This window comes from Taudactylus pleione, unplaced genomic scaffold (assembly GCF_031769625.1).
Source record: "Taudactylus pleione unplaced genomic scaffold, aTauple2 ptg001123l, whole genome shotgun sequence".
Classification (NCBI taxonomy): domain Eukaryota; kingdom Metazoa; phylum Chordata; class Amphibia; order Anura; family Myobatrachidae; genus Taudactylus; species Taudactylus pleione.
Genome location: NW_028285524.1, coordinates 1,928,696 through 1,949,741, shown reverse-complemented (window position 1 = coordinate 1,949,741; position 21,046 = coordinate 1,928,696). Strand labels below are relative to the sequence as shown.

Sequence of the window (21,046 nt, the reverse complement as noted above, 5' to 3'; positions counted from 1 at the left end):
TTATGTTAATGGCTTTGGTATGGAGCCAGAAATAGCAGTGAAATTATGTAAATGTCTCATTTCCCATCAGTCTTCTCCACAGCGGCCTGAAATCAGCAGAACATCCATTCATTCCTGTGGAGATCATGCCTTATACTGACTGTTTTACAACCTAGCCAGACACTCGCAGCAACTGTAAATCTATTCTAAGCCCATTTTGTAAAGTGATATAAAATAACAAGGGGCCCCACTCTTCCCAGGGGTAAGTATCTAAAACAAAAGGGATCACTGCAGGGATGAATAATTAATCACCTACTAAACCTGACTGATTGTCTTTTGGACATATATTTTTTTTCTATAATGCCGATGTCCGACTGAGGGTCCTGAGACCCACCACTGGTGATTCCTAGTGCTGACCACATGTATGGTTTGTATGTATGCCTTTTATTAAATACCTGGCTGTGGTTGTTATCTCCATACTGTCCATTAGGATTGGCGAGGTGGCAGTTCTTGTACCAGAAGGCACCACGGTGGGAGAGGGCACAGTTAGTGAGTGCTATATCATTATCTCTGTCCCATGTAGAGTATTTCCATCCATTGTGGTAACCAAGAGCATCACCTAAAACAGCATGAAGGGAAGTGAACTGTGGGTGATCAACTGTCGTGGAGCAGAAATAGAGAATGACTCCAATAATAATAACCATGGTGTGACATGTTACCTGCCGTGCCTGAGTAGTCACCGACTGTCAGCTTGTACTTATCTCTAGATGAACCCACGCGGAAGGTGCGATAAACAGCATAAGCAGACTCATCTCCAGCACGGAGGTCCACGCGCAGCTCATACTGCACTGGGGTGGATGTCAGTTTATGAATCCATTCCAGACCTGCACACATAGATATTGAAGAATACATTTACTCTTATTCTGCTAAAATGCTACCAAAACACAGTCAGATCCTGTTGTCAGTCAGTAACAAAGACAGAGGAAGAAACAAGGCACTCGCAGGCTACACTGCAAAGGCTACACTTAGCCATATTTATTCACTTTTGACAGCATGAGGCATAGCTGAGATAAATATAACAAGGGACAGGTCAGTGTTTGACGTTATCAGTGAGTGCTGAGTGTAATGTTTATTTAATCCTCCTGTTGCCTGTCAGAGCATAGAATGGATGGATATTTGTACAATATGGCCATGTACGTGGGAGCCTGAATTGGTTGTCCCCAGTTATTCAATGCACCCCTCCTTTGGAGAAACCAGGCAAAATGAGCTACGCTGATGTTGCGATGTTCTGCCATTACAAGCACTCTTTATAGAGATGTGGAGGTAGATATCTATAGATTGTAAGCTTGCGAGCAGGGCCGTCCAGAGGCATCACCAGGCGTGGAGACACTCAGTGTGGCACTTACCCACCCATCGCTTGGATGGTGTTACCTGTTGTGGCTTGCTCCCCCCGCACCTCCGTAGTGAGGCCACCGGGGCCCTCTTACCTCTCTGTCTGTCTGTTATTACCTAGTCTTGGAGGTAGGGGGGGTAAGGTGCGCTCTCCCTGCTAGTAGTGGTGATGGTGATGACTTGTGTGTGTTTGTGAGTGGTGTTAATTGGAATGTTTCTTCTGGTGGTGGTGGTGTTTTGGGAGTGAGAAGGAGGGTGTGATTGGGTATGGAGTGTAGTTTGGAGTATTTGGAGTATTACCCCCCCTACCCCCATACGTATTCAGTGCAGGAAAGGTACTCCCACACAAAGGTGCAGCACCCCGAAACCACAACACACCACCCCCTGGTCAACAAGAGCGCAGTTCTACCGCCCATCTTCATATATTGCCCAGTCTTGTTTTGTTCCCAATTGTAAAGTGAAACAGAAAATGCTGGAGCTATATAAGTGAATTTTAATAACTAAATAATAATAAATAAGAATCACGTAATTAGGTTGGAGCCTTGGAGTAATGTCTGTGCTATGTGGCTAAGAACAGAAACAGATGGTGACATTGTGTATAGCAAAATATTATGACAGTATCATATAAGTGAATCTACCAAATAATTGCTTTATGTTACAAAGAGGGTGGCGTGCTCAGTGGCATACAAACTATTACACACTCACCATTTACTGTATAGCAATTAAAAATGATAATGATTATATTGGCATCTGCACTAAATACTCTGCTTTGAGATTTATTGAGGTTGAATTATTAAAAATGGATAATGACTCGTCACTCGCACACAAAGCATGTGGACATGTTTCCAGCTGAACCTCATGGGAACGCAGCCTATATGAAATCCCTAGGAACCAATGACGTCACTGTGGCGCTTTGTGGCATGAAGACACCAATGTGCTTGTCGTGGAGCTAAAGGACTCTTTAAATGGACACTATCACCAAAATAGTAGAGATGAGCGACTATCACCAAAATAGTAGAGATGAGCGACTATCACCAAAATAGTAGAGATGAGCGACTATCACCAAAATAGTAGAGATGAGCGACTATCACCAAAATAGTAGAGATGAGCATTTCGATTTAGGCTCGGATCTTCTCAGCACAGATATCTGTGAAAGATAACGTTTTGCCTTGTTCTGAGATCCGAACTTGGCGGAACGATCCAAGCAAAAACTGATGCGCTCATCTCTACAAAATAGCACGGTTGTGGTATGATAATTTCACCCCCAACTCACAATGTGTTCACTTAGCTTTCTAGGCGCTCACCCGGGAAAAAAGCTCTGTGATTGCTATCACTTTCTCATCTCTACTCTCTACCACATTGTCACTGTTTAATTCCTGGGAGCCACTTCAAGACTACTGTTAAAACAATTAAAAGAAACCACAGTATTCCTAACTTCAACTCTCAACAGGAATAATGAGCCATTAAATAAGGATGTTGGGTACACACTATAGCGATATATTTACAGATGATGGTCGTTCATACACACCGCACGGCCATCATCTGCTTCTGCCCACGGGTCCCGGGGGGCGTGTTGGGGAGCATGTCCTGCCCCCCTCCCCGCGGATGCCGCTGTATGTGTATAGAGGGTCTGCAGACAGCCTGTACACACTTTGTGATGGACATATATGTCTGACTTGAACTCTTTACACAGGGACACAGAGAAAATATTTCACAATAAAGAGATGTGAGATTCTATACAGAGGAACAATACAAACAGATCCTGAGAATTGAATTCTGCATGCAGCAGCCAACGTTTACAGATCAAGGTAATTGAATACTTAGTTGTGCCAGTGCTAATTCAATGGTGATTCGAAATGGTTGAACTAGCTAACCAATCAAAGACATGGAATATGGTTTTGAAACATTTCCTGCATCTCTGATTGCCTGGCTGGTCCAGCCAATTTGAATCCCCATGCTTGAGATAGTATTTGGGAGAGGGGGTTCCCTTTTTATTTTTCAGGATTCTCTTTCTTTCCCTTTAGGCTGACACCACAGTCTCTCTTCTGATTTTGTGATTCTGGTAGTCCTGCCAATATTGTACTTGCAGTTCCAAAACAATATGGAGCCACAGGTGATTGTACTATTTTGCCTGTTATCCATCCCCCTTTCTTTAGTAAGTGTTTTGTTTATGTGTGTGTATTATTTCTAACTTTTATGGCATAATGGATAGTCTTATGGAACCCTAGTCCATTGAACAGGGGCCACATAGAGGACACAGATGAAGGAGTCCCACTGCTGACCAGCATTGGTTATAGTGGTCGCTGCCCACTTTATTTATTTATTTTTATAGTTGTTTTTTATTTGGCCATATTTCATAAGTAAAACCAGTAAGATGTTCTCCTATTAACGCAAAATTATATTTTAAAGTAAATAATATATAAATTTGGACCTTCTGTTCAAGTGGGGAGGGGGCTGTGCTGGAGGGTAGCTGGTGGAACAGTACAGTCACATTTTGTGCTGATAAATGCAATGGACTATTGCCAATGTTACAAAAAACATGTAGGAAAGAGTCTGTAGTGCTACCATAACATCACTGCAGCTGCTTTTCCCTGTTCCTTACCCCATGTATCCTGACTTACAGTAACCAAACTTTATTACTAAAAGGTCAAATAAATTTTCATTCAAATTTGACTACATTTTTCCATTGGTAAATTTTCATTAAAATTTGATACAATTGTTCCATTGATTTATTAAATTTTATTTATTAAATTGGTTCCATTGATTTCTAAAATAAAATAACAGAGGGCTGATCACTTTAATGAGTGGTCATACTCCTCCCAGTGAGGCCACATCATGACATGTGAGGTCTGATGCCTCTGATGCCTATTGTAGCACATTCTTCCAATGAGTGATGTAACATAAGGGACATTGTATAGTATTCAAATATACTGGAAATAAAAGAATCTTAAACATACATAAATCAACTTTTGTTGCTAGATTTTTGTCTCAACTCCATGAATGGGTGTGTCTGTGACCTAACGACATGCTGTGATCTTATACCGCATTCTGTAGGTTTGTATAGATTCACTCACCAAGCCAGAATTCATCGTTGGGGTCTCCAAATCCATCCACGTATGTCCTCCAGCGCTGATAGAAGTCAAGCTTCCCAGTGTTCCTTCTCTGGAATACCTGTATGGTGCATAAGGAATGTGTATAATCATGCCAGGCACTGGATAATTGCAGCATTACTGACAAATACAACATGAATGCTGACATGTGGAACGTTCTGGTACTTACAATCCATCCTCCGTTATCTGTATCCTGGTCACAATATGCCTTGACACCATTTGTGTTCTCCCCTCCAGGATAAATAGTATATACGCCACTTTGTCTGTTGCCAGAAAGCTGAACTTGGGCACAATTCACAGGAGAGGTGATGACCATAGACACTGTTATGGAGAAATGGGAGGACGTATTGAGAAAGACACAACAAAGAGAATAAAACAAGAAAATGCTGTTTGTCTCAAGTTAATTGATGGTTTGTTTGCAGTTGAATGTGTGGATGATAACCGGATTTGGTGTTGGATTTCTTTAAAATAGATAAATGTTATGGTTTTGGCAAAACCACCCACAAGTGTTTTGGTTCGGATTTGGTTTTGGATTTATTTAAAATTGATAAAAACAGCTACAGTAAAATCATGTAATTTGGACGTGCTTACATGCACTCCAAAAATCTGTTTAGCCCCGATAATTAACATCATGAATAAGCCCCTAAGGGAGATGTAAAAGAGAGAATATGAGGAGAAGTTCCCCATAGCAACCAATCACCTTCTAGCTATCATATCCATATCCTTGATAAATTATAGCAATAAACTGGTTGCTATGGCAAGTCTCTCCTATTGTCCTATTTAGAAGGTTTGATACATCCTCATTAGTGTGCTATCTCTTTACCTGTTTTCTGTCACATTTCTGGACGATTTACTCATGTCATTTACCACCCCACAGATGTCATATATATCACGTGTCATTCTCCACCCCCACTGATGTCACATATATCACGTGTCATTCTCCACCCCCCTGATGTCACATATATAATGTGTCATTCTCCACCCCCACTGATGTCACATATATAACGTGTCATTCTCCACCCTCACTCATGTCACATATATAACGTGTCATTCTCCACCCTCACTGTTGTCACATATATCACGTGTCATTCTCCACCCTCACTGATGTCACATATATAACGTGTCATTCTCCACCCTCACTGTTGTCACATATATCACGTGTCATTCTCCACCCCCACTGATGTCACATATATCCCTTATCATTCTCCACCCCCACTGATGTCACATATAACCCTTGTTATTCTTCACCCCCACTGATGTCACATATAACCCTTGTTATTCTTCACCCCCACTGATGTCACATATAACCCTTATCATTCTCCACCCCAACTGATGTCACACAATTCCCTTATCATTCTCCACCCTCACTGATGTCACATATAATAACCCTTGTCATTCTCCACTCCCACTGATGTCACATATAACCCTTATCATTCTCCACCCCCACTGATGTCACATATAACCCTTGTTATTCTCCACCCCCAATGATGTCACATATATCTTTTGTCATTCTCCACCCCCACTAATGTCACATATATCACAAGTCATTCTCCACTCCCGCTGATGTCACATATAACCCTTGTCATTCTCCACCCCCACTGATGTCACATATAACCCTTGTTATTCTCCACCCCAATGATGTCACATATAACGCTTGTCATTGTCCACCCCCACTGATGCAACATATATCCCTTATCATTCTCCACCCTCACTGATGTCACATATAATAACCCTTGTCATTCTCCACCCCCACTGATGTCACATATATCACGTGTCATTCTCCACCCTCACTGATGTCACATATATAACGTGTCATTCTCCACCCTCACTGATGTCACATATATAACGTGTCATTCTCCACCCCCACTGATGTCACATAAAATAACCCTTGTCATTCTCCACTCCCACTGATGTCACATATAACCCTTATCATTCTCCACCCCCACTGATGTCACATATATCCCTTATCATTCTCCACCCCCACTGATGTCACATATATCCCTTATCATTCTCCACCCCCAATGATGTCACATATATCCCTTATCATTCTCCACCCCCACTGATGTCACATATATCCCTTATCATTCTCCACTCCCACTGATGTCACATATAACCCTTGTTATTCTTCACCCCCACTGATGTCACATATAACCCTTGTTATTCTTCACCCCCACTGATGTCACATATAACCCTTATCATTCTCCACCCCCACTGATGTCACACAATTCCCTTATCATTCTCCACCCTCACTGATGTCACATATAATAACCCTTGTCATTCTCCACTCCCACTTATGTCACATATAACCCTTATCATTCTCCACCCCCACTGATGTCACATATAACCCTTGTTATTCTCCACCCCCAATGATGTCACATATATCTTTTGTCATTCTCCACCCCCACTAATGTCACATATATCACAAGTCATTCTCCACTCCCGCTGATGTCACATATAACCCTTGTCATTCTCCACCCCCACTGATGTCACATATAACCCTTGTTATTCTCGACCCCCAATGATGTCACATATAACGTTTGTCATTGTCCACCCCCACTGATGCAACATATATCCCTTATCATTCTCCACCCTCACTGATGTCACATATAATAACCCTTGTTATTCTCCACCCCCACTGATGTCACATATATCACGTGTCATTCTCCACCCCCATTGATGTCACATATATCCCTTATCATTCTCCACCCCCACTGATGTCACATATAATAACCCTTGTCATTCTCCACTCCCACTGATGTCACATATATCCCTTATCATTCTCCACCCCCAATGATGTCACATATATCCCTTATCATTCTCCACCCCCACTGATGTCACATATAACCCTTGTCATTCTCCACCCCCATTGATGTCACATATATCCCTTATCATTCTCCACCCCCACTGATGTCACATATAACCCTTGTTATTCTCCACCCACAATGATGTCACATATAACCCTTGCCATTCTCCACCCCAATGATGTCACATATATCCCTTATCATTCTCCACCCCCACTGATGTCACATATAACCCTTGTCATTCTCCACCCCCAATGATGTCACATATAACCCTTATCATTCTCCACCCCCACTGATGTCACATATAACCCTTATAATTCTCCACCCCCACTGATGTCACATATATCCCTTATCATTCTCCACCCCCACTGATGTCACATATATCCCTTATCATTCTCCACCCCCACTGATGTCACATATAACCCTTGTCATTCTCCACCCCCAATGATGTCACATATAACCCTTATAATTCTCCACCCCCACTGATGTCACATATATCCCTCATCATTCTCCACCCCAATGATGTCACATATAACCCTTATCATTCTCCACCCCCACTGATGTCACATATAACCCTTGTCATTCTCCACCCCCAATGATGTCACATATAACCCTTGTTATTCTCCACCCCCACTGATGTCACATATAACCCTTGTTATTCTCCTCCCCCACTGATGTCACATATATCCCTTATCATTCTCCACCTCCACTGATGTCACACAATTCCCTTGTCATTCTCCACCCCCACTGATGTCACATATAATAACCCTTGTCATTCTCCACCCTCACTGATGTCATATATCCAGGGTCATTTCTAGGGGTGGATGACCCGTGTAATCGCACTGCGCAGGTGATGTCATGATGTCACCCGCGATGTGAGGAGCGAGCTTGCCCTGCGCGCCTGCTGGATGTGGTCACATACAGTCAGAGCGACTCAGAGGCGGTGGCGCTGCAGAAGTGGTAGCCAGCGTCAGCGTGGTGAGGTAAGTACTGGGCTGGGGGCACTGCATAAGGGGCACTACTTTAGGGGCCCCTGCATATGGGGCACTATTTTAGGGGGCACTGCATAAGGGGTACTACTTTAGGGGGCACTGCATAAGGGGCACTACTTTAGGGGGCACTGCATATGGGGCACAAATACAGGGGACACTGCATAAGGGGCACAAATACAGGGGGCCCTGCATAAGGGGCAAAACTATAGGGGGAATTGCATATGGGAACAACTACAGGGGGCACAGCATAATGGGCACTACTTTAGGGGGCCCTGCATATGGGGCACTACTTTAGGGGGCCCTGTATGTGGGGCAAAACTACAGGGGACACTGCATAAGGGGCACTACTTTAGGGGGCCCTGCATATGGGGCAAAACTACAGGGGGCACTACTTTAGGGGGCCCTGCAAATGGAGCAAAACTATAGGAAGCACTGCATAAGGGGCACTACTTTAGGGGGCCCTGCATATGGGGCATTAATTTAGGGGGCACTACATATGGGGCACTACTAAAGGGGGCACTGCATAAGGGGCACAAATACAGGGGACACTGCATAAGGGGCACAAATACAGGGGGAACTGCATAAGGGGCAAAACTACAGAGGGAACTGCATATGGGGACAACTACAGGGGGCACAGCATTATGGGCTATTGCCTGAGAGCTAAAGGGGGGGGCAGCCTGAGAGCTGGTGGGATTATGCCTGCTCTCATGCTTATGGGGGCAGAGTGGGGCTGTTGAGATAACTCAGGGGCGGGTGGCAGGAGTGACATATGAGGGGCCGCTGCAGTGGCATGGGGGGGGGTGCAATGACACATGAATGTGGGCTGGAATGGAAAGGGAGGGGGCTGGAGTGACACTTAGAGGAGCTGGAGTGTCTATTATGGGAATCTTGCTTTTTCAATGTATTTTATGTGGTTCTGAATTTCAAAATTTATTTTATGTGGATGTGGCTTTTAAAACATATTTTATGTGGCTCTTGCTTTTTCAGTGTATTTTATGCTGAAGTGGCTTTTTCAGTGTCTTTACAGTATGTGTATTTGGCTTGTTTCAGTGTATTTTATGTGGATCTGGCTTGTATTTTCAATGTGCTGGGCTTGCCCCCAACGTGATTAAAAACGGGGGAGTGACACAAGGTAACTCCTGCAAATGTCATACCAAAGGCAAGCACACAAAAACGGGGAGTGGCCTTGTGACAGCTAGGCCACGCCACATTTTTGAGCGCCACGCCTTAGATGCGTGCATGCTGTTAACTCTTTAACTTGACTACAGATATTTTTTTACTCTTTGCCTCTGACTGGTTAGCCACCCCTGTTAAATTAGTAACTACTGCTACTCAGGGAGGAGGGGGGGGGGGTTAGCGCATTTTGACTGTTCGCACTGGGAGCCCCAGACCCTAGAAATAGCCCTGCATATATCCCTTGTCATTCTCCACCCCCGAGATGTCACATATTCCCCTTGTCATTCTCCACCCTTGCTGATGTCACATATAACTGTTAGGCGATGCGCCCAAGCTTATGCTTTGTGAATGGATAATTACACACTAATAAAACTGGCAGGAGATTTCACAAGGTAACTACTGTAGATAAAGGGACTCTGCAGACATCATAATACAAACTAGGTAATGTCTAGAGATAGATACACTCATCCTTTAGGTCAGGCCTGGCCAACCTGTGGCTTTCCAGCTGTTGTGAAACTACAAGTCCCAGCATGCCTTGCCAGAGTTTTAGCATTCCCTAATAGCAAAACTGTGGCAAGGCATGCTGGGACTTGTAGTTTCACAACAGCTGGAGAGCCACAGGTTGGCTAGGCCTGCTTTAGGTGAATACTCTCCAGGAATGTCCGGAAAGCTCCCGCAATTGATCAAGCCCTCCCCGACTCGGCGGTGTAACAGGCGGGAGAGAGGGATGATGACGTTATTCATTTTGTTACACCCCTCTTACTTGCCATCATAAAAGTAGGCAAGTGTGCCTTTAATATTACAATATAATGAATTAAACAGTGAATATGTTCAGTCCTGCGTAGAGATGCTGCTTCCTTATGTGATCCTGTTGTTTGGCCAGGTGTTAGATCAGTGAGAAAAGTGCAGAACAAAAGGTGCCACAAACAGGAGAAAATTATATTAGCTCTGTGCTCAGCAGCTCAAATAAAAGTCTGACCTTGTACCAATAAATATTATATATTGCCAGGATTCCAGGAAATGTGCAGTTTGACTGGTATGAAGCCTGGAGGATGAAAGAGTGCAGGTGATGTGTAAATTCCTCCCCAACATGTTTTCTCCAATAAAACTCCTCAATAGTTGGGAAACATGTTGGGGAGGACATTCCACATCACCTGCACTCTTTCATCCTGCAGACTCCATACTAATTCAGCTGCACATATACTGGAACTCTGACACTCTCTGTATGTCTAGGTGCAGCATATATACGCACTCCTGCAGAAGTCCAGTGTTACGAGTGCATGGTACGTCTACTTAAAAATGTTGTACCCTAATATGAAGAGGGGGTGTAGCCATTGGTGTACGGGAGTGGCCAAGTCACATTAGAACCTTTGTAGCCCATCCAGATGTGCGTTGCCGATGCTGCTAATAAGGGCATGTGCACATTATGTTGAAGGTATGGCTGCACCTCTTTGACAGTCCTGGGCCCCCCGGAATCCTCAGGTCCCGGTACTTTGTTCCTGCCCCACCCTCCTCTTGGCACACTAACTGGCAACTTCAGTCTGTTACTAACAGTATTACCATGTTTGGGGAACAAATCTGAGACCGTTGGAAGTCGGAACATGATAGTTTCCCATGATCTTCTGATAAGCATTTGCTATATTATTTATTGGTATAAAGCCAAACACATTTACTTGAAATATTATTGTGCTCTGAACTAACATAATAGTCACATGTGTTGGTGCCTTCTGTATAGCAATCAATTAGCAAACACATTTTGTCTCCAATGTAGGTGCCACAGTGGATTAATTATTTGCATTAGAGTGAAATTTGGTCTCCAGAAAAATGGCTGCCACCCATATATCTCAATAGAGACACACTGTAAAGTGAAATGTATATGTGTTATAAATGTTTTTCATGGTGTGGAGATGTCTGGTTTGGGGGAGTGGAACTAGGGAGAGTATTTAAAGTACAATATTTTTTTGTTCCTATCTTGTTCATTGTTAGGTCTTGTAAAGTATCTTTTATATATATGTATGTGATACTGCAAGCCATTGCTTCTAAATGACCTGCTTAGAACCTTTCAGGCACCATTACCACCCCACACACACAACCCCGCCCCCATGGGCCAGCATTTGAAATCCTTACCAGTGAAGAACATGGTGGTGGCATGTCTGCTCTTCCGATCGCCTCTATAAGCCACCAGGTACACTGTGTACTGAGCTCCTCTCTTCAGGCCTTTCAGTACATAGCTCTTACTTGCAGCATCCAATTTAATTTCCTGTTAGACAGATATGAATCAGTGTATTTACAGCAGGTTTAGGTGCAATTGTGTAACTACAAGAGTCAGCATGCCCTTCCTAGATCTGTGGTGTTATTTTATGTTGGCACTACTCTAGGAATTGTGTGTTGTTACGCTCTAACAGTTTGGGTGAATTTAGCGCTAAAAATAGAGGCGTAAAGTGCGCCTGAAAAAAGAAGTATAAGCGACTAGTTTCCATCAGGAGATTTGGTTTGACAGTGTTACTAGTAAATGCCAATGTTCAGTACACAGTGCACAATGCATAAGCTATACAGTACTTTAATGATGTATTATATACATATTATATACATAAGAGACAGTGCTGCCTGTGTCTGAACAATAAATACTGAGTAGCATTTACCATCTAATATACATTTAGGTACAAATGCAAAATTGCAAATACACTACAACAAAGTTAGTTCAATAATACAAATATCCATTGTCTTCCACTGTTCAGAAAAATCAATTTGGAATCTGATTATCTGAAATGGGCAAATATTAAATAACAATAAAAAACAGATTTCACCATAGTGGGAGGGATGAAGACACCATCAGCCAATCAGATCATCATCAGTTCTTCTTATGGACCTGTAAGCAGGGACGGACTGCAGAATAAGCCCGGCATCCTTGTGTCTGCATGCACACGGAAAAGGGGTGTGGCCTTGTGGGGCGGGTCGCGCCTCATGGAGGTGCCTTGCCTCTCAGAAGCCTGCAGAGCAGAGTGACGGGAGGCAAAACTGCTCGGCCAGGCTTTCGCCCATCGGGCCTCTGGCATTTGCTAGAAGTGTAAGATGGCCAGTCCTTCCCTCTGACAGGCGCATATGCATCTTTCTAGTAATCAGCATGGGGAGCATCGGAGTTAACACACCATTGTACTCGCCCAACACTTGGTCATACCAACCATCGTCTGTTCCGCCAGTCTGAGGCCCGTATTCAATTTGATTCGCACCCGCGATACTTTTTCGTCTCCTGGACTTTTCGCCTACTTCGCCTGTTTTGCAGGTGGAAAAGTATCATGCGCGTCCCCGCGTATTCCCGTATTCAAATTGAAAGGACGCGAAAACGGGACATGGCGAAATTGAAACAAGCAGAAAGTCCTGTCAGAATTGGGGAAATCAGCCTGACACCCCCCAAAAGATGCTCTGACATGGGGGTTCGCTATGGTACCCCCCGATTTGGCTTGCTGAAGGTATTTGTTGTTTTTAATCGGGCTCAATAGCTGCTAAATAGTGTTTTTGTATAAGTGGTGAAGAATAGTATTTTGAAGGTTTTTTTACTGAAAATAAGTCACCCCATCAAATTTTGGGTACTTGAAAATGGGGGGCAGCATATTTTGAAGTTGCTAATGTAAAGGTTTAAAATACGTGAAAAATCCACCTGCCACAAGCACCTGCAAAGTTAAAAACACCTGGGGCATACTTGGGGACCCCCCTGAAGCCTAGTTCGCTAGTTTTTAACTTAGTCCCCCAACTTTTTTTTTTTCGCCCCCAAAATAAAAGTATTTATTTGGGGTGTTCTTTAGTGTTTTTGAAAAAAAAATTTACGCAGATTACCTTTGGGGGACTGTCTGAAGGCTGCACGGGGGTTCCCGCAACATTGCACCCCAAAACCCCAATTCTGCACTTTTTTCCGCCTGCCATTCATAGGCGAAAAAAATTACATTACATTAACTTTCTGCCTAGGCGGAAAGTCTTTCAAATTGAATACGACGATACTTTTCCGCCTGGCGAAATGACGTCATTGGCTAAACTTTTTCGCCGATCTCGGCTTTTCGCTTCAAATTGAATACGGGCCTAAGTGTCAGGAGGCGTGAGTGCAAAATGCATCTGATTCTTCATAGGTGTAGATAGATGTGTAAGAACTTATTAGCAATGTATACATTAGTGCCTCAGTGTGTAATTATGCACTGTAAGCGCCCCTTTTATGCAACACTAAATTCTTTTCAGTGAATACATTATACATTAAATACAGCCGAGTATAGCTCCCCAACAGAAAGATAAGCGGCAGGTTGCTTTATCTACCTCTAGATTACAGTCTGGCAAAGTTCAGAGTATTTTTAGTGATCAGTGTTGAAACGCGCAACCTCTGAGATCATTAAGTAGATATCAAAGCTTTACTATACAAACCAGGCTTGTATCCCTCCATCTGGCATGGCTGTAATTGCCTTTATTACACAATTTTAGATGCACTGTAGCATGTTTTGCTCAATCATATTTTTATTTTACTGTACATAAACCAGGTTTTAGTTGCGAAAATAAAACCATTGGGGTTAAGTACAACACAAAATGATGTGTTTATGTCTAAGCCAGGGCTTGTTGTGTTTCTCCTACATGCAGTGAATGGTACTAAAGTTACTGCTCATTCAGTGCGGTTTCAATAGCCAACATATAACACTTGCTCAAGGGGCTGTTAATACACTAAGTGCAAAAGAATTTGATCACCAGTACCAGTTTATCATTTTAAATACCTAGGGGTCTATATACTAAGCCTTGGAGAGAGATAAAGTGGACGGAGATAAAATACCAACCAATTAGCTCCTAACAGGGGTGTCTTTAGAGAGGAGGGGGCCTGTGTGCGTTCCCCATCAGGGCCCCCTCCTCTCTTCCCGGAGGCCGGCCACCGGAGCATTAGTAGACTCTGGGCACTAAGGTGTGCCTGGAGTCTACTGCGCATGCCCAAAACGCCAGGAAAATGGCAGCGGCGGCCAATTATTCGGCTTTTTATACAGCGCTGACACCCGGCTCGGGACCTCGGAGAAGTAATATGGGTGCACCGATTATAGATACGCCCCTGGCTCCTAATTGTCATGTTACATTGTCGCTGCCCAGTTCCTGCCTCGAAACGCCCATTTCACGCAAAGGGAGATCCAGCAAAATCCTTCTGGCTGAGTCTTGGCCAGAGATATACAAAAATGCGTATATTTGCTTATGCGCATGCGCTGTACACAAAACTCGCTATTTGTGTCTGTGATAAGAAATGCTCCTGGCTCAGTGTCAGCCTCGAATGACGAATGATATATCTGTGGCATATCGGCGGGTGTGTACACCCAAAATGTCTGTGAACGACAGCATTCACGGACATATCAGGTAGGCCCTGCAGCCCAGTCGGTGCCAATATATCTTGGAAATATATCACGGTGCATCTGCATGTGTGTACGGGCGACCCGCTGACTGTCCGTACACTGGCTGCAGGGGCCTCCATTGCAGACATTGCAACTGGGCGGCCAATTTAAATACCCATCCAGGTGTGACGCGCATTTACAGGTAGATTCACAAAACCACAAATGAGGGTCAGTTCTTTCTTCCAGGGCCTATTCCACAAATTGGGAAGTTTATGTGTATGTTGAAATATACGAGCTGGACAGCAGATCATCTATTTACTGTATCAAGGTTTTACATCAATATTATTTCACTGATTCCATTACCTGACGTTTGCCGTTTTCATCCTCATAGGTAAGTATGTAACCATCTATCTGCGCAATAGGTGGCGTCCAAGTCAGTGTGGTTTCTGTCTGCGTAGTTTCAGAGGCCTCCAAGTTCTTAGGGGCATCAATATCTAGAAGAGAGTGCAGTATATCTCAGTACAAAACAAGCAAGGAAATACTGTATATCTGCAAATTAATGCTTTTCTTTCAGCATCACGTCCCTTTAAAATAAATATTACTAATTAACAAATGAATACGCATTTGTTTCTGTGCAAAATATTTCATTTCCAGGTATTTGCATATATCCCTGTATCCATATTACTTACAGCATGCTCTATGTTGCTGGCTGCTATCATTGAAATCAGACTGCTCAGAAACAGGTAGAACATTTAAATTCTCTGTATACCAAAATAGCACCAGTCACAGAAAAGGAAGAGAGGTTGCTTTGGATATATTTAATACATGTAATTATTCTAACTATTGTCAAAGTATGGAAACTACAGGCAGATTGGAGCAACTTGGATTTTATCTATAGTTATTGTTCCACTGACTGATTGTATGACACATCTGTATATAATGGAGGCGTCTTCTGACCTCCATACATGACAATGCCCACCTGTCACAGCTGTGACGCTGGATCTCTTACTCCTCTTGTTGCCCTTCTCTGCCCATATATGGAAGACGTACTCCATGCCGGGGGTAAGGCCAGTCAGGGAAGTGGAAGTCTTCCTTTTGTCCACAGTCACCTCCTCGCCGAATCCGTCAGGTGATGCGTATGATAATATATAGCGGTCTATCTGAGCTCGGGCAGCTTCCCAGGACAAGCTGGCAGTATCTTCACCCACTTCTGTAGCCGCCAGATTTTTGGGACCATCCATGCCTAAAAATACATATTGTCTGCGCTATCACAGTAGAAAAATGTTCTGTCGATTGTCAACATGCATAATGTCGACATATGACCATATGAATATCATCATGTCAACCTCTGATCATGGGACACACTCACCCCTATAACATGTGCTTGCACACATAATTCCTCCTATTCACTTTGTTCTTGTGTCTACGTTACCCTTCCTGGACGTTTCCCTTACTATACCCCAACCTGACCACACAGAATGAAGTGATGCTACATAATATGTAAGTTACTTATACAGTGCTGTATGATCCTTTCATGCAAGACAGAAGCAAAGATGGAGCTAATATTGCTGGAACATTGAACTTGAGAAAAATGGGATATTCTGCCACAAAATAAAATTTTGTGAAACTCCATAGTAATTGCACCCATGGCTACTGTTCCCTTGCAAGCCCTCCCCTGGCTTTAGTCAAATTGTTTCCTATTTCCCCTATGATTATGTGTGTATTGCTCATGAGATATTTCCATTATTTGTTTCAAATGAAATGTAATATTTAACAATTTGGCGAATTGGCGGTAGTAAATACTCTGACGCACCTTGTAAATGAGTAAGATAGGTCTTCGTCTTACTATTACTCCCACTGATTTTCTTTTCAACATAACTGCACTTAATGTTTATGAAGACAGGGTCTGATTCAGAGCCGGACGCTATTTGCGCTCGCTCGTTCAGAAAAAAGGGGCTGGCTATTTAAATTGACCGTTCGCTCTTTGCAGTCTGTTGACGCCTCTATGTCTGAACGAGCGAACAAAACATGCGGTTGTTATTTTGAAAAAACGCCCCCTGGCCGCTCGCATCATACGTCATGTCCGCTATTTATGAGATTAATCAAGTACATCGAACTGCTCGCTATTCTTGTGGTTCGTTTTTCCTACCACAATCATGCGAGCAGTTCTGGCTAAAAGACACCCAACTGACATGGTCGATGACGCTGCTTTGTTAATTATGCACACCCTTAAAACGCCCGTTTTGACCTTTTGGCACGCCTGCGTTCTGATCTCCACTCCCTGTTTTCAAGCACCTTCCCCTGTTACCACCCACAAACGCCTCATCCTGTCACTCAAATTAGTAGGCATTCGCTATATTGCGAGCACACGAATTTCGACCGCACTGACTGGTTCGCGCATGCGTACTAAAACCCATACGCATGCGCAGATGTGCGAACATCGCTCAGAACGAACGAGCGGGCGCTTACGAGCGGCTCTGAATGAGGTCCACAGTGCGGCAAATTTACTAAATTGAGAGTTTTTAGAAATGGAGATGTTGTCCATAGCAACCAATCAGATTCTACTTAACAGTTAACTAGCACATTCTAGCAGATGATAGCCTGAATGTGCTTGGTTGCTATGGACAACATCTCCATTTCTAAAATCTCTCAGTTTAGTACTGTGGTTCTCAAACTCAGTCCTCAGGACCCCACACAGGTCACATTTTCCAGGTCACCCAGAAGGTGCACAGGTGTATTCATTACTCACTGACACATTTTAAAAGATCTACAGGTGGAGCTAATTATTTCACAGATTCTGTGAGGAGACCCGCAAAACATGCACTGTTTGGGGTCCTGAGGACCGAGTTTGAGAACCTGTGATTTAGTACATTTACCCCAGTGACTGTGGGCCTGATTCAGACCCGGACGCTAAGCCGCGATCGCTCACTATGGGCGATCCCAGCCGTCTGCGCATGCGTATGCGTCAATATGCGTATGCACGAGTCACTTACTGCGCTCTGAAATTGGGCGCTCGTAGTACACAGACTGGACGCTACTTTGAGTGACAGATAGTGCCGTTTGTGGGTGGTAACAGGGGAAGGTGCTTGTGAACTGAGAATTGGTGCTGCGAACGCAGGCATGTCTGGGCGCCAAAACGGCGTTTAATGGGCGTCCATAATTAGCATACAAGCGTCATTGTACACGTCACCTGGTTAGATTTCATCCTGCAGTGATCGCAGTGCTTGCGGTGGGGTAGGGTCTACCTCAAGGGCTGCGATCAGCTCCGATGGATCTCGATGGTACTGATTAATCACACACTTCCTGGAGCTGACGTGTGCTAAGAAAGAAAAGTGGGCGTCTTTACACCGGCGTGCGTTCACTCTGCCGTCACTCTCTAAGAAATAGGGGGAGTCCTTATTCCTGGCCGTGCGATCGCGGAATTTGCATACCCGGCTCCTGACGGCGGCGAAAATGCGCTGTTTAGCGTCTGGGTCTGAATCACCCCCTGTGTAGTGTGCAGTACAGCTTTCCCATAGGTAACATCTACAACCTTCTGGGCTACTCAGGGAAAGTTATATTACACTATGTTCCTGACCACCCACAGCTATAGCGAGCGGCCATGATGATGGTCGCGATGGTCAAGACCATCGCGAGCATCAGGCTTGCTACGAGACCCTTGTGGTAGGGTCTCATTCATCGCAAGCCCCAGAGAGCTTTCGGCTCTAATAGAGCCGGAAGCTCTCCACTGACATCACGAGTGATGTCAGTGGAGCCGCCCCCAAACGGCAAGCGTACCCTCGGGAACGCCTCCGTTTGGGCTGCCACCCCCGCAGCCCGCCCTCCAAAGGTGGCGAGCTGTCACTCAACATCGACAGCTCACCCCCTTTGGTGCGAGACCCGGAGCGACGGATTGCCCGTCGCTAGTCAGGTCTCGTGCATGCGCACGACGGAGCCGGCTCCGTCGTGCGCATGCGCTGTGGGCCACCATCCACTCGGTTGCGAGTGCTCAGCGCTTGCGACTGAGTCTGAATCAGGCCCTGTGTACAAACACTGCCACACTACATACAGCAATAAAACAAGTACAGTATCGCCCTATAATTCCCCTTTCCCTTTATTAAAAGAAGAGACGAGCATTTCCACACATTGGGCCTGATTCAGGGATGGACGCAAATAGCACAGCTGCTGTGTCTTTGTACCGCAGGAGGCGTCTAGTTTAAAAAGACGCTTCCTGCCAACATCTCAGAATGCGAAGGCTGCGTCCAAAGACCTCTCGGCGCCATTGCCATTTGTACACATGTATGCAACTGCACTGCCCCTATCCATACACATGTGCAGATCTGGTCCTGCAATGTCATTTGAGGTGCCCCAAAAGTCGCAGCATGATTGACATGCTGTTGGCATGTGGAAGCGGTGACGGGGAGCGTGCCAAAGCAAGTGGATGCATCCTCAGATGCAGCTTCACTGGCCCCAGCAGCGAGGTTTACTCAGTGGGGTTCTTTTTACACAAGACACCGCCTGCGGCTTTTGCATTTGTTGCACAGTGTTGCCTTTACCGTCAAATCAGTACCATAGCCCATATGTGTGTGTGCCTGGCACTGGAGCACAACACCAAGGGTCTATCGGCAAAACTGACTGGCGTTCAACTCTGCAGCTGACCAAAAATATTTAACTTATATTTTTTGTAATTGTGAGTGAGTGCAGGCTTCTAACATCATTGTACCTTATTGGATTCCCAAAAGAAACCAATAATTATAGAAAATGAATGACAAATTTCTCGATTGTCGCATACAAATCAGGACTGTTGGTATGGTATCATATGCTGTATTGTATGCAATGTACTGGACCATCAGCAGATTGCATCATGTTATATGGTTTTTAAGGTGAGTAATCCATGTAATTAAATTTAGTAACTGATTATATTACAGTTTCTAAATGTAAGATGTATCATACTTGCCGACTTTTGTTTTTTCCTCCCCGGGAGAAGCCCTGAGACGAGAAGCACGTGGATGTGGATGGGGGGCGGGGTCTGACGGTCCACGTCATTAAGCCCTGCCTCTCACATTAAATTGCCACGATTGGTGCAAATTTAAATAGGGACTGGGCCAAATTACGCGATCCTTGCAGAATCGCGTCAATAAGCCCCGCCCCCTACACAGGATTCCCCGCGATTGCCCTGGAAATTCTCCCCCATTCTGCCCACTTCACTAGCAGTGCCTACTCTGCCGAGGGTGCAGGGGGTTACCCGAAAAATTGGGAGCCTCCCACGATTTCCGGGAGAGTAGCCATGTATGAGATGTATGCATTGGAGCTACAGTGCCGGATTACCAACAGGGCAGGTGGGGCGGTCGCCCAGGGTCCCACATATACAGATTCATCCTTATACACTGGGGCTTCAGTCTTGCCAAACAGACCGTCTCGGCATGCCAGGTCCCGGGGGGGTCTATGGTGTATTGAGGCTAGGTGTATGAGGATATACAGTATCTGTAGCTACATCACCAATGTGGGGGACACTATGAAATATGGGAACTGGGGTTTCTCTAAGGCATAATGTGAAATGAGAGCACTACAGTGTGTTTGTGGTGCGGGGAAAATGTAGACTATACTTTTTATTAGGGGTGAGCGGGTTCGGATTTCTGAAATCCGAACCCCCCCGAGCCCCCCCGATCCGAGTCCGATCCGAGTCAGGCTCGACTTTTCCCGCCTGACTCGGATCTGAAATCGAGGCAAAACGTCATTTTCCCGCCTTCCGAGTCTCGCGGGTTTTGGATCCTATATAAGGTACAAACGTCGGCGCCATTTTCTCACTCGGCTGTGGACAGTGAAGAGGGAGGGTGGGAGTTAGGGCTGTGTAGTGTAGTGTAGTGTAGTGCTGCTGTTGTCCACTACTTCAAAGTCCATAGGGGCTGGCTGTGTTGTGCTGTGCTGCTGTTGTTAATAGGGGCTGTGTCCACTACTTCAAAGTCCATAGGGGCTGGCTGGACTGTGTTGTGCAGTCAGTTCTCCATAGGGGCTGTGTCCACTCCAAAGTCCTGTGCAGTGTCCCAGTCCTAAAGGGGTGCTGAAGTGTTGTCCAGGGGGTGCTCTGTCCATCAGGGGTGCTCCCCCCAAGTGCTAAAAAAATAATATATTTTCTGTGTTTGTGAATTGTGTGCGCAGTAGCCGCACGTGCATCAACAAAGTAGTGCCAAGCGTGCGCCTGTGTCATAAGTAAAGGGCCGGCTGGCTTGACCGTTAAGGGTGCTGTAACCCCCGAAAGTACACTCCAGTCCAAA

General features: G+C 44.8%; 1 protein-coding gene across 1 annotated transcript in view; it reads right to left on the bottom strand.

Moving 5' to 3' along the window:
• Window positions 1-21,046, bottom strand: part of TNN (tenascin N) — a 103,869-nt gene that overhangs the window by 2,282 nt on the left and 80,541 nt on the right. The window contains exons 8-14 of the mRNA XM_088461882.1: window positions 15,772-16,035; window positions 15,156-15,286; window positions 11,578-11,710; window positions 4,651-4,802; window positions 4,446-4,542; window positions 699-863; window positions 435-598 (exon numbers count right to left, since the gene is read on the bottom strand). Of these exons, the coding sequence (XP_088318008.1) occupies window positions 435-598; window positions 699-863; window positions 4,446-4,542; window positions 4,651-4,802; window positions 11,578-11,710; window positions 15,156-15,286; window positions 15,772-16,035 (1,106 nt within the window). The remainder of the gene's footprint in view (window positions 1-434; window positions 599-698; window positions 864-4,445; window positions 4,543-4,650; window positions 4,803-11,577; window positions 11,711-15,155; window positions 15,287-15,771; window positions 16,036-21,046) is intronic.